The 14794-nt window shown below is 32.6% G+C and overlaps 1 protein-coding gene across 1 annotated transcript; it reads right to left on the bottom strand.

Annotated features, from left to right (window-relative positions):
- Positions 1 to 6415: 6415 nt before the first annotated feature.
- LOC139483013 (GATA zinc finger domain-containing protein 14-like) lies at positions 6416 to 9280 on the bottom strand. Its single transcript, XM_071267043.1, has 2 exons — positions 7414 to 9280; positions 6416 to 6666 (listed from the first exon to the last, which is right to left on the bottom strand). Exons 1-2 carry the CDS (start codon positions 9278 to 9280, stop codon positions 6416 to 6418), a joined length of 2118 nt encoding a protein of 705 aa, XP_071123144.1.
- Between the last annotated feature and the right edge of the window lie 5514 nt (positions 9281 to 14794).

Raw genomic sequence — 14794 nt, 5'->3', positions numbered from 1 at the left:
CAACTTTTTGCCCTTTTATAGTAATATATTTATTTTTTTCTTTATATCATATTGTTTGTCATTTAAATGTCTTTAAGAATCAATTTACAGACTTTGACCGGGTTATATGCTTTTTCGTGAATATAAGTTTTACTGTTCAAAAATGTGTTGTCAGAGTCACACTAAGAAACACTTCCGGTCAACTTTTCGGTAAAAAAGCATATTCAAATATTTTTTTTTTTAATTTAATCTTATAGCCCATTGTAATAGCTTTCAGAATCACTTTTATTTATTGATTTATCTTAAGCGGTTCCAGAGATATTAATTATAATACACCAATTTTTCACTTCCGCGTTTTCCACTTCCGCGTTTTAGACCTTCCCAATAAAAATGGCGATCTCGTTAAAGTCTCGCGTGATGCGATTTTTGGATTAGATTTCGCTGACCACTGTTACAGTTGCCAATCTCTGTGTATATATGTCTCTGGTATATTTATATACAATCCGTATACTCCCGGTCCGGGGTTATATCAGGTCACAGTCCGGACTCGCCTAATATTAATTTGTTGATTCTAAGGTAAACGTCTTTTATTCATGTTTCCGACGACAATACAATAAGGAAAAAGTTGAATGAATAAAAATGAATAAGTTCGTCTCATCAAATAATGTGTGAAGTTTTAGATCTCTATCGATGTCTATATTTTGCGAATACACCTAGTCCGGGGTTACTTCAGGTCACCATCCGGACTCGCCTATTACATTTCATTTTTTCGTTAAATGTCGGATAAATATCTTATAAGTTTCTTATGTATTACATGCTTGATCAAATGTCCCGTCAATATACTTTACGACAATAAACAGTTTACATACAGTTAGTCGTCGTAATGCAATACACGCAGTTATAGTAAACTTCAAGCTAGTCCGGGGTCATGTCAGGTCACAGTCCGGACTCACCTGTTCAAGAATGTGTATTACATTGTTGAACGACCTTAAGTGTCGTTTGTTGATTTTTCCGATGACAATCGAATAACTAAAGAAATAGAGAAATGAATAAAGGAAAAGTAAAAAGCAAAAAGGGAAAAAAATCTTTCAATTAAACAAATAATTTAGTATATTTATATACAATCCGTATACTCCCGGTCCGGGGTTATATCAGGTCACAGTCCGGACTCGCCTAATATTAATTTGTTGATTCTAAGGTAAACGTCTTTTATTAATGTTTCCGACGACAATTCATAACATATGTACAATTGGCTAACGAAAGAGGTTTATATTGATGAATAGAAAGTGACATTCACCTGCAATTTACCTGTGCACAATCGGCGCAAATGAAAGATTGAAAGGTATAGAGAAATACATATTTACAATATATACAATATTCAATAAATACAATTTGTACAAGACATGTTACAAAAATAATTAATAGGGGTGGCGTCACACTAGATAAAGCCAGGAGTTCACACAGATTTATTTATAGTTTTGATAAATTTGCAGAGTTTAATCAACTTTACCTTCTTTTTTGATGACATTAATAATTTATACTTTAAAATATTTGGCTTTGTGTAGCTATACTTTTCTATGTAATTTTTCCTCTCCTTTTAAAAAAATTGGCATTCCAAAATAGAGTTCATTGTTTTTACACAGAGTACAGTTTCTATTTTGTCTGCTGGTGTTTAACCATCTACCAGCTTCAATGGGTAATTTATGATTCGTCGTTCTAAATCTGCAAAATTCTACAAGATTTTTGTTATCAAAAATATCTAAATAAGCTTCAGAACTAAAATTATCTTTAAATACTTAATTTCTTCTAACAGTAAGTGCCAATTCTGTTCAAATTGATCTTTTAGGTTTCTACTAACTGTAAGACGTAGCCAATTCAAATTAATAAAAGTTTGTGAATTCCAAATATGTTAAGCCACATTCATTCAAAATATTTTTTATGTTATCTAACCATACAAATTTGTCTCCATTTACAAATGACAATTGAAAACATAAGTTATAGACAATTTTTGACAATTTTGACTCCTTTCCAAATGAATTTTACCCTAGAATGATATCATTCTATTTTTTATGTCAATTTCTAAAGCACAAGTTTAGACTAAATTCGTAAATTTCGATAAATGTTTATGAAGAGGGAGAAATTAACCGTCATATACTATTTATAGACTAAGACAGAAAAGTCCTAATAATTTCAAAATCTATTTATACAGTTTCTTAGAGAAATATAAACACACCGGTGAATTATTTAGAAAAGTAGGAATTCTATTTTTCCCTTAATGTCTAGAAAAAGAAAACAATACACAAAAAAAAATATAACCTCAAATGTTTTTCAAACTATTGTGCTTTACTCTTCCTATGAAAAGAATTTAATTTGCTTTCATTGATAATAAAAAGATTTTATTAATTTCCATAAAACAATAACGACAAAGAAATTATTATATATCTCTTTCTTACTTTACTTTACTCTTTTTTGTTCAATTTTACGCTCGGAATGTGGATTGTTTTTCATTTATATATACTGTAACTTATTATATGACAGTCATCTTAAAAAAATCAAAGTGGTAAGAAACCCACAGTCCGGGTCCGGCATTCAGTCCGGGTCCGGCGGCCAGTCCGGGTCCGGGTCCGGGTTTCATACCAAAGTCCGGGTCCGGAGTCCGGTCCGGTCCGGGTTTCAGTGCGTACCCATATCGGTATGTAGCAGAAGCATTATACTTTTCAATAAATAGCTAAAAGATAACATTTTTACAATTTTGTAAAACTGTTATATTTTGTGGCCATAAAGGTGTTTTACTGAACCTACTCCTTTTGCCGGTTTTGGTTATTATCTTGAATATCATTATAGATAAAGATAAACTGTAAAAAGTAATAATGTTCAGCAAAGTAAAATCTATAAATAAGTCAAAAGGACCGTAATTGTAAATTGTCCCCTTAAGGAGTTATTCCTCTTTATAGTAAATTTTTAACAACTTTTCGTAGATTTTAGTAAATCTTCTCTGAAACTACTGAGACACATTTAAGCAATCATTGAAGACCTTTTGGTGACCTTCTGCTGTTGTTTGCTCTATGGTCGGGTTGTTGTCTCTTTGACACATTCCCCATATTTAATATACAAGATGTAACCAATGACCCCGCATGCCTACCAACATGGTTGACATGGCTAAAAATATAACATAAGGGTAAAATGCAGTTTACAAAAAAAGTCAGGTGGGCGACACAGGCTTCTTGGAGCTTTAGGTTAAACTTATACCTCGAATTTAATATACACGGTCATCTCAGTATTAAAATCTATGACGAACGAGACCATTTTAATTTTGAAATTATCAATTTCCCCCACCTTAGTAGCAATATACCAACTTCACCTGCATATGGGATATACATTTTCCAATTATTCGGTATTCAAGAGCTTGTAGCTCCTACTTGGACTTTGTATGTAAAACATCACCAGTGACAAAGCAGAAAGTTGATGATCGTTGATGAACCAGAAGAAGGTCAAACAACGTCTCGTCCATTTAAAAAAAAAAAAAAAGTTCATCGGAAGTTACCAAGACCTTATTGATAAATATATTTCGTATCAACTTCACAAATAATACACGATGGCTTTGAAGTAGAGATTCTGGATACTGACGTTGTTACTAACCTAATATTATACAATACCGTCTTTTGGTGAAGTAAATATGTGGTTTCATTGACTTTTTAAAACCTTATATTCACTGAGGCCAACTGCCGAAGTGAATATCAGTTTTTCAAAAGTTAATTAAACCACATATTAACCGAAACGAAAGACAGTAATTGTTTTATTCCATTTTCCGAGAGAAATTTTGTTACGGAAATTATTTACCAAAACCAATAGTACATCAAACTTTCTTTTTTTTTTTTTTTACTAAAATCATACATGTAAAAGCACGCGACGTGTTGTGCGGTAAATATACTTATTTATTCAAAATCCCATTCATAGTGCACACGCTGAAATGTCTCGCCTTCTTTACAAATCATTGATATTATGTTGATAGTCCTAAATATAAAGTTTTATTACAACTGTCACATAAACTTAACATTAACCAAGAAAACTAAACATTAACCGATGAACCATGAAAATGAGGTCAAAGTCAGACGAACCATGCCAGGCAGGCATGTACAGCTAACAATTCTTCCATACAACAAATTACTAATAGTTGAAGAAAAACAGACCAAAACATAAAAAACTTTACACTGAGCAATGAACAGTGAAAATGAGGTAAAGGTCAAATAAAACCTGTGCGACTGACATATAGATCATAAAATATTTCCATACACCAAACATAGTTGACCTATTGCATATAATATTAGAAAAAAAAGACCAAAACTCAAAAACTAAACTTTGACCACTAAACCATGAAAATGAGGTCAAGGTTAGATGACACCAGCCAGCTAGACATGTACACCTTACAATCATTCCATACACAAAATATAGTAGGCCTATTGCATACTGTATAAGAAAAACAGACCAAAACACAAAAACTGAATTATAACCACAGAATCATGAAAATGAGGTCAAGGTCAGATGACACCTGCCAGTTGAACATGTACACCTTACAGTCCTTCCATACACCGAATATACTAGACCTATCGCTTATAGTATCTGAGATATAGACTTAACCACCAAAACTTAACCTTGTTCACTGATCCATGAAATGAGGTGGAGGTAAAGTGAAAACTGACTTAGGGGCATGATGACCTTGCAAGGTACGCACATACCAAATATAGTTATCCTATTACTTATAATAAGTGAGAATTTACATTACAAAAACTTTTAACCTTTTTTTCAAGTAGTCACTGAACCATGAAAATGAGGTCAAGGACATTGGACATGTGACTGACGGAAACTTCTTTATATGAGACATCCATATACACAGTATGAAGCATCCAGGTCAAACACCTTCTGAAATATACAGCTTTAAAGAAGTAATCTAACGCCGCCGCCGCCGCCGCCGGATCACTATCCCTATGCCGAGCTTTCTGCGACAAAAGTCGCAGGCTCGACAAAAACTACTAGGAAGTTTTATCAATATGGGATAAATTCTTTTATTTGTCTGTATTAATTAAAACTACTTTTACTGTTTAGCCTGTTTTGGTGATATCCATGTGATGTGGCTTTGTACCTAAACATCCCGTCATTCTTTTATTGTTCTATGGCACAATTTTTGTATCCTTGTCTTTCATTTTTGTGAATGGGCTTTGTCAATATGCCTTTTCGTGTTTCTTAATATACCTATGACGTGGCTCTGTACTTTTACATCCCGTCATTGTGTTATTGTGCTATGGTAATTATTTAAATCCTTGTCTTTCATTTTTGCTTATGAACTTTGTCTATATGCCTTTTTGTGCTTCTTTGTTACATTTTGTTTGTTTTTATAATGATTAAGATTTTAACACAATGTTGACTGCTGTATCCCTATTTTTGATATTTTTGTCTATTATGTCTGTTTGAACATCAATGTCAATATAATTGAATTTTATACGACGGGCACACAAGTGAGAGATTTATCTAGCCATTGAGCCAGCTTTATTCCACAATTTTCTGCATGCAAAAATGCCTGTACCAAGTCAGGAATATGACAGTTGTTATCTATTCGTTTGATGTGTTTGAGCTTTTGATTTTGCCATTTGATAAGAGACTTTCCGTTATGCATTTTTCTCGGAGTTCAGTATTTTTGTGGTTTTACTTTTTAGAAGTTCAAACATTGTATTATACTTTTAATCAAATTGAAAAAAATGGGTTCTTCATTTATCACCCGGAAACCTGAATTTTGCAAACAATCAAGTCCATTAATCTGCAATGGTAAAAGAGAAAAAAAATGAAAATAAAATTCAACCTGACCTCAGAGGTTCAAAAATATTTCCATCATAATTTCCATTAATTTCAAAAAATAATTCACCATTTATCATATAGAAACAAAAAAGTGTGACCGTCGGACTAACAGATAGATATACAGACTGAAATACGGACACCCATAATGATATCGATGAATACCCGACATGTCTAGCGGGGGTATACAAATCAATGAGAATGTAAATTTTAAAATAGAAAAATCAAACAAGTTGCAACTGCCGATTAAAAAAGTTAACAGCTGTGCATATTCCTTCGAAAACAGAACCCTCTTTTTAGGCCAAAGACGGGGTTCATTGAATCTTAACCCAAAGAAAAACAAAGACAGAACGGTCTTGTTGATCTGGAATCCTTTTTCCCTCTTATAATTTGATATGAAGTTATTAACCAACGTTATTAAGGAAAGAACGAAACTATCTCTTCCAAAACTAATAGATCCGGAAAGGACGGGCTATATGGCTGGTAGCGTAATAACATATATTTTATTTACTTATGATTTGTAATAATGTATATAATTTAAACACCAAACAGATCAATAAAAGATTACAACAAAGTATTTGAAATGTCACTATGAATATGTGCTCTCTTGAATTTGACTATCCAATAATCTACGCCTTTCCTCTTCATCATCCTTGGTCCTTGTGCAACAGCATGTCTGTTCGGATTTACAAAAGTTTATAAAATCATATAAACACTCACAGCATTTTTCGTTTTCCTCTTCTTGCTCTTCACTGTTATAATCGTTAGTATGATCTATAATATCCTTTTTATGATGATCAATTATTTCCTGTGTATCTTTGTCAAAAAACTTGAAAAATACTGAAGGAGTAACCACAACAAAAACAAATTCTAGTATATTCGTGAGCCGAGAGGTTGAATCAAATATATTGCTTTGAAACAGCACAGCAAGTGCCAGTGAGAAAAACATAATTGTTATCACTATCTTAAATACCACAAAGAAAAAGTGTTCTCTGATAGCATAACATTGATCTATGACGTAATTAAACCATTCTTCTGATATGAAAATAGGTCCCTTCTTACTTTCCTTTGTAGAGCTTTCTTGGGTTTCATTGGTTTTTTTTTCATATTCATCAAACATAATCTTTAAAATTGCAGAATATCTGTCGATAAACCTAGCTATAAACACGCCAAGATAAGCAAAACACGATGTTACAACAATTACGATCCGCAAAAGATGTTCATAGTTAGTAATGGCTATGAAAACTATATAAACTACAGATCGTATTATAAGTATAATTACGCTCAACTGTTGGTACAAGAAGAAAATAGATACAATATCAACAGGTAAACAAAACAAATGGCACCACACATTTCTTTCAGTTTTTCCCTCATTCCTCGTTACGGGATTGTTTTGTTCCTTTGTTTCACGTTTTCGTATCAATATCGATAAAATCATTTTAATTCTATTCAGTAAGGGATACAAAATAAACCAGACAACGGGAAAAGCGCACGTAAGAATGATTAAAATGAAATTTATTGGAAGTATAAAGATAACACCTATTAGACAGACAATTGTTGAACAAATGCATGATAAAATGTCTATACCACTTTCTTGTTCCTTGCCTTCATTCGGCTTTGGAGTGCTACTTTCGCTATTTCCTGTTGTATTTTCTTCATTCGGCTTTGGAGTGCTACTTTCGCTAATTCCTGTTGTATTGTCTTCATTCGGCTTTGGAGTGCTACTTTCGCTAATTCCTGTTGTATTTTCTTCATTCGGCTTTGGATGGCTACTTTCGCTATTTCCTGTTGTATTTTCTTCATTCGGCTTTGGATGGCTACTGTCACTATTTCCTGTTATATTGTCTTCATTCGGCTTTGGATTGCTACTTTCGCTATTTCCTGTTGTATTTTCTTCATTCGGCTTTGGATGGCTACTGTCACTATTTCCTGTTGTATTGTCTTCATTCGGCTTTGGATTGCTACTTTCGCTATTTCCTGTTGTATTTTCTTCATTCGGCTTTGGATGGCTACTGTCACTATTTCCTGTTGTATTGTCTTCATTCGGCTTTGGATTGCTACTTTCGCTATTTCCTGTTGTATTTTCTTCATTCGGCTTTGGATTGCTACTTTCGCTATTTCCTGTTGTATTGTCTTCATTCGGCTTTGAATGGCTACTTTCGCTATTTCCTGTTGTATTGTCTTCATTCGGCTTTGAATGGCTACTTTCGCTATTTCCTGTTGTATTTTCTTCATTCGGCTTTGAATGGCTACTTTCGCTATTTCCTGTTGTATTGTCTTCATTCGGCTTTGAATGGCTACTTTCGCTATTTCCTGTTATATTTTCTTCATTCAGCTTTGGATTGCTACTTTCGCTATTTCCTGTTGTATTGTTTTCATTCGGCTTTGAATTGCTACTGTCGCTATTTCCTGTTGTATTTTCTTCATTCGGCTTTGGATGGCTACTTTCGCTATTTCCTGTTGTATTGTTTTCATTCAGCTTTGGATTGCTACTTTCGCTATTTCCTGTTGTATTGTCTTCATTCGGCTTTGGATTGCTACTGTCGCTATTTCCTGTTGTATTTTCTTCATTCGGCTTTGGATGACTACTTTCGCTATTTCCTGTTGTATTGTCTTCATTCAGCTTTGGATTGCTACTTTCGCTATTTCCTGTTGTATTGTCTTCATTCGGCTTTGGATGACTACTTTCGCTATTTCCTGTTGTATTGTCTTCATTCAGCTTTGGATTGCTACTTTCGCTATTTCCTGTTGTATTTTCTTCATTCGGCTTTGGATGACTACTTTCGCTATTTCCTGTTGTATTGTTTTCATTCAGCTTTGGATTGCTACTGTCGCTATTTCCTGTTGTATTGTCTTCATTCAGCTTTGGATGGCTACTTTCGCTATTTCCTGTTGTATTGTTTTCATTCGGCTTTGAATTGCTAATTTCGCTATTTCCTGCTGTATTGTCTTCGCTACATTCCGATACTTTGTTTTGTTTTAAGCTAAAAGTGACTTTTGTCGATAGATTGAAGATGTGTTTCCAAAACTCAAAGGAAAACAGTAGCGTAAAACGCTTTATGAATTTAGAGTAAAACTCGTACTCGTTGGTATTTGGTTGATTTTGGTTGTTTTCAGATATACGATTTCTTCCTTTCTTCAGGTTTACAGTCATACAATCAACGTCCTCACTTAATGACCAACTATAAGAACGACACTCTTCTTTTTTATCTGTGTTGTTATCGACTGTCACAATTGGAAATTTAAGAAATATTACGAAGTCTGGTGATTTTACGAATTCGTAAAAATTCCATAAGTTCGCAAGAGAGGCAAATGGTAGCAACAGTAAACAAGTTAACAATAACTGACAATCGTACTCTAAATGGTTCCGTCTCCAATGAAATACGGGCAGTCCAAACTTATAAATACTGTTGAAATCCTCAAGTTCTTCTGCATCATAATAATGCTCTAACATCATAGGTAAAATATTAAAAAACAAGTAGATAAAATAGTACAAAATACAAAGTTTGATTGCCGGGATTATGTTGCTTTCTTTTGCACACTTTGTTTTTGTTTTTTTGTTTTTTTTGTCCGAAAAGAAAAGCTTCAAAACCACTCTTTTATAGCCAAAAGGTTTATCTCCTTTTAAGTAGTCGAACAATTTCATTCTCCCTTCTGAATGTTCTACTTCTCTCAAATGATTTTTAGTATGTGGATTTGCAATTATTTTATTTGTTAAAGGGTGATATAAGGCAATAAAAAAACAGAATAAAGGAATAAGTACAGATGCAGCTGAATGCGACTTCACCTGATAACTTTTGTCAATAGTTGGAGCTATACAGAGTAAATCATAGCCTATCCATACAGTAGTTAATGTATAGAATGTTGACTTCCATTCTTGATGGTCAAAATAGCGATTACAAAGTAGAGAGCCACTTCTGTTGGTAAATAAATCAGACCATAAGATATTGCGTACTTGCTCAATGCCAGTATCGCTGATGCAACAATTATCCGATTCTATTGCCTCGATTTTTAGTCTAATTCTAGACTCCCCGACGTATGTGACATGAAATGACGCATAATCAAGGTCAATCGGAAGATTAATATACCATGAATTAGAGCTCATTAACCACTGCCATTCACGCATCTGATTTTGTTTTTTCTGGTCATTAGCCGGGGAGAGAGTAAGATTTGAGTTCGGGTCAATGTTGACATAAACAAGCATTGAACTCTGCATATTAAGAAATTTCGCAAATTGTTTCTGTGCATCGGATAGTGAACTTTCTGTTATCACAAAAGAACAGTTTTTATGACAATCGGACGTTGAAGTTATTTTTGAATTTGTATTTGTGTCACCTTGATGTGATGCATGCTTGAATGGAGCCCCATGTAAGCAACTGGTCATTAACAGAAACATAAATGTGACTAATGACACTATCTCCATCTGAAAATAAGAGATAATTTAATAAATACGACTTATATATACAAATAAGATTATAGTATAGGGAAACTGGGAAAAGAAAAAAACAATATTTCCCACTCTCTTCCCACCCCTGCATAAAAAAAGTCCCCAAATCCCCAACGCGAAATAAGAATGAGGAAGAAATGGAACAAATATATTAAAAACCAACTTATATATAAATTTGGAAAAACATTAAAAAACTTAGGTGTCATAATTTCCCAGTGGCGACAAAGAAATCTTAGACGAATTTGGCTACACATTTGGTCTTTATTTGGTTATCTTGCTTATCATTTGAATATGTCTTATACGTCCTTGGTTTTCGTATGTTTGTTCCTACGTGTTCCTTATGAAAGTAAATCCAGAGAGTATCATTTTCATTTTATATAAATGTTTCATTAATGTTGCTGAAGCTTTTGGTTCATAGACATTGTATGAAATTTATTTTGCTCTTTTATACTTAGCCACTTCCCGTATATCAAAAGTTTCCAAATGCTGGCCTTTCAATTCAAATTTTCCTATATCATATTTATTTCCATGTCAAATTTATATAATATTTTGGTTGAAAAAAAATCTTAATTTTTTGTGCAATTTTTCCCTTATTCCTATGTATGATTATTATAATGTTTTGGTTTTGTTTTCATGGACAACAACATTTTACTGGAAGACGATATGTAAATGCCGATATTTACTACACTCTGCTTTTTTCAAATTATATTATAAACATAACATATAAATTCTAAAAGAAAAATTATTACAAAATCTTCAAAACTTAATGAATATTCAAAATCAAAATGTTTGCAATATAACGAAAAGGTTTGCGTCAATTCGCAAAGGTTACCGTTATAACGCAAACATACTAGGAAGACTTATAAAAATAATTGTGTTGTGCTAATCTACAGAAAGGCCTTTTTTAAAAGTTTAATTTTAACTAATTCTTTTAATTCTTGTACCATACATACATTGTATTGATAACTACCGTACTGTCACTGCAGATATCTTTAACCTATTGGACGCACAACACACCTCTTTTTATGCCCAACCTACGATAGTAGAGGGCCATTATGTTTTCTGGTCAGTGCGTCCGTTCGTTCGTTCGTCTGTCCTTCCGTCCGTTCGTCCCGCTTCAGTTTAAAGTTTTTGGTCAAGGTAGTTTTTGATGAACTTGGAAGTCCAATCAACTTGAAACTAAGTACACATTTGCCCTATGATATGATCTTTTAATTTTAATGCCAAATTAGTTTTTTGACCCCAATTTCACAGTTCACTGAACATAGAAAATGATAGTGCAAATTTCAGGTTAAAGTTTTTGGTTAAGGTAGTTTTTGATGAAGTTGAAGTCCAATCAACTTGAAACTTAATATACATGTACCCTGTGATATGACCTTTCTAATTTAAATGCCAATTTTTACCCCAATTTCATGGTCCACTAAACATAGAAAATGATAGTGCGAGTGGGGCATCCGTGTACTATGGACACATTCTTGTTTTATGTATATGTTTGGTTTTTTCGTTTTGGTAGGTGAACACTATGTAATGTTAATACACTTGGTAGATGGTGACGACTCTGATAAGAAGGCATAGTTAAACGTGTATAAATTATATTTAAATTTGATAAGACATTATCAAATAAACAAATTTACCTATATAAATACAGGTTGAACTCCACCTGCCAATTTTGTCTGCATATATCAATCTAAATAACAATACTCCAGCAAACATTAAAGTCATATGAAACCTCAAATAATAAAAAAAAAATGATGCATATGTTTTTTTACAACAAAATTTATAGTTTTCATTATTAAACTTATGTACATATATTTTTTTCTGAAGAAAATTCTTTAATTTGTCCACATTTAGAAGAAGTTAACTTTTTTTTATTATAATTGCTTGCTTCCAGGAAGCAATTCGCCGACATATTTTTCTGTATGCAAAGAGACATTAGCGTGAACTCTCTCAACTTGGTAGCATAAGGATAACATTTGTAAAGTTTATCAGACAGGCAGTACTTTGTCAAACTTTAACGAAGTTTTATGAAACTTAGACTGAAATTTATTTATGTCCAATGGGACAGTATCATAATAAAAAAAATAAACATTTTTGCATGTTTTCGTACTTTATTGGTAAAAGTTGTTATGCACATAACAATTAGACATAACATGGGGTTACATGGGAAAGAAATGAGGAGACGTGGTATGGTTGCCATTAGACAACTATCCATTAAATTTAAAATGAAGTAGATGTAAATAAAGGCAACAGTAGTATACCTCTGTTTGAAATTCATAAATCGAAAAAGCGAGACATAGCGATTCTACATTTCGTCCATGTCGTCGTCGGCGTCCACAAAAATTCGCTCTGTGGTTAAAGTTTTTAAATTTTAATAACTTTCTTAAACTATCCTTGATTTCTACCAAACTTGTTTATGATCATAAGATAGTATCCAGAAATGAATTTTGTAAAAAACCTTTTTATCCATATTTAACTTATAAATGAACTTAGTTTGTCAGCCAGTTTTTCCGTAACGATTACTTAAGTACAGCTCTTTGTAAGAACCAGGCCGAGTGCCATATACATGTGATATATGAGAGTTTCAGATTTTATCTGTAAATGGCCAAAGAAGAAGCAGTAACTGAATACTGCTAAAAAAATATTTTTTTATCAAAAGCTAGTAAAAAATAAAATCACAAAAATACTGAACTTAAAGGAAAATCAATTCGGAAAGTCCATAATCACATGGCAAAATCAAATAACAAAACGCATCAAAAACGAATGGACAAGAACTGTCACATTCCTGACTTGGTACAGGCATTTTCAAATGTAGAAAATGGTGGATTAAACCTGGTTCTATAACGCTAACCCTCTCACTTTGATGACAGTCTCATCAATTTCCGATATATTTACATTGATGCGTTAAATAAACAGACACAATAAATAAAATAGTCAAAATATGGGTGCATTGATGCGTTAAATAAACAGACACAATAAATAAAATAGGCAAAAGACTTAGTTTGTCGGCCAGTTAACATAACATTCACTCTGTGGTTAAAGTTTCTAAAATGTTAATAACTTTCTTAAACTATCCTGGATTTCTATCAAACTTGGACAGAAGTTTGGTTATGATCAAAGGCTAGTATCTAGGGGGAAATTTTGTAAAAAATATATTTCCGGTTTTTTTCCGTGTTACTTAATCATGTACGTATTTTTGTTCCAGTTAACATTACATACAATCTGCAGTTTAAGTTCCTAAAACATTTATTAGCTTCATAAAGTAGACGAAACACTGGGTTCCGTGGAACCCTTACACATTTTTACCGTCAATATTGCTAACATGAGGAACATGACGGATGCCACCTGAGCCTGATATCACTCCCATTTTTTTATAAGGTTCGTGCTTTGTGTACTGTTGTTTGTCTGTTAGTCTTTATTTAGGCCATGGAATTTGTCAATTATTTTTGACTTAGGAATTAAAATGTCCCTCTAATAGCTTTTGCTCCTCTTTTTCATTACTGTACCTTTTACCCAAATACCTGTGTATTGCTGTTTACATTAACAGATCAAATTATAATATTTAAAAAATAAATACTAATCATTATCTATTATAAAAATTCGCCGACTAGCTGATCAAGGAATATAATACTGGTACCCATGTCGGTCATCGTAATGCGTAAAGATATTTTTGGAAAATTGGTAAAATCGTGTGCATTGTTAAAATAAACTAATTGTTTAAAATTCCATGAAAATTGTATAACAAAACTTGAGAATGGAAAGGAAGAATGTATCAAAGAGACAACAACATATTTGTTTGAATGTCTCTTTTGTATTTTTTGCCTCCTTGTCACACTGACAGAAGTAATCTGGGGAGACACAGGGTTCCGTAGAACGCTTTAGGATTTAAATAAAAATAAATATTAAATTATATATATACTATTTCTATATTACAAAAATCGGAATGCAGTTAAAATACTTCTAATCATAACCAGATATGTCTTTCAAGAAATGAAATGATAAAAGCAGCCTTTGACCTTAGACAACGTTCAATGGAAAGTTGAAAAATTATGGTAGAATTGTCACTAATAGGTAAAATATTGATTGACAGATGAATTTAAAAACATGTACATTTTTTTTTCTTGTTTCAGAATTGTTAATGTCTAAGAAAGTTTTACTTACTTTCCTGTGGTTTATGTATTTAAGAACGGTTGGTAGAACCGAATTAAGTTGAAGTGACTTAGTTGCACGTATCTAAATAATCTGAATAAAGTTTAATGTGCAGAAATAATCTTGTATCTTTTAATTTTTGATTTATCAATTAAGATATCATAAATACCACAACTAGATAAAAGATACATAAAATTTAATAAAAGGTTGAATATAATTGTATATACTTGGATGGCTAATTTTTACTATTAGCTACGTGCACCAGTTATAAATCATCTCTATTAAAATGGAAGGACTGGAAAACTTAAAGGAGAACTTTAAGAAGAAGAGCGTACATATCAGTTATTTGAAAAATCCTTTATCTTATACAAATTA

The sequence above is a fragment of the Mytilus edulis genome, chromosome 7, assembly GCF_963676685.1.
Source record: "Mytilus edulis chromosome 7, xbMytEdul2.2, whole genome shotgun sequence".
In the NCBI taxonomy this organism is placed as follows: Eukaryota; Metazoa; Mollusca; class Bivalvia; order Mytilida; family Mytilidae; genus Mytilus; species Mytilus edulis.
The sequence above is the reverse complement of the archived record's forward strand: the minus strand, read 5'-3'. Positions and strand labels throughout refer to the sequence as shown.

Coding starts and splice junctions, on each gene's coding strand:
- LOC139483013 (XM_071267043.1), bottom strand. CDS start 9,280: ATGTTAGAGCATTATTATGATGCAGAAGAACTTGAGGATTTCAACAGT. Junction 6,667..7,413: donor AGGCAAGGAACAAGAAAGTG/GTATAGACATTT, acceptor TTACTCCTTCAG/TATTTTTCAAGTTTTTTGAC.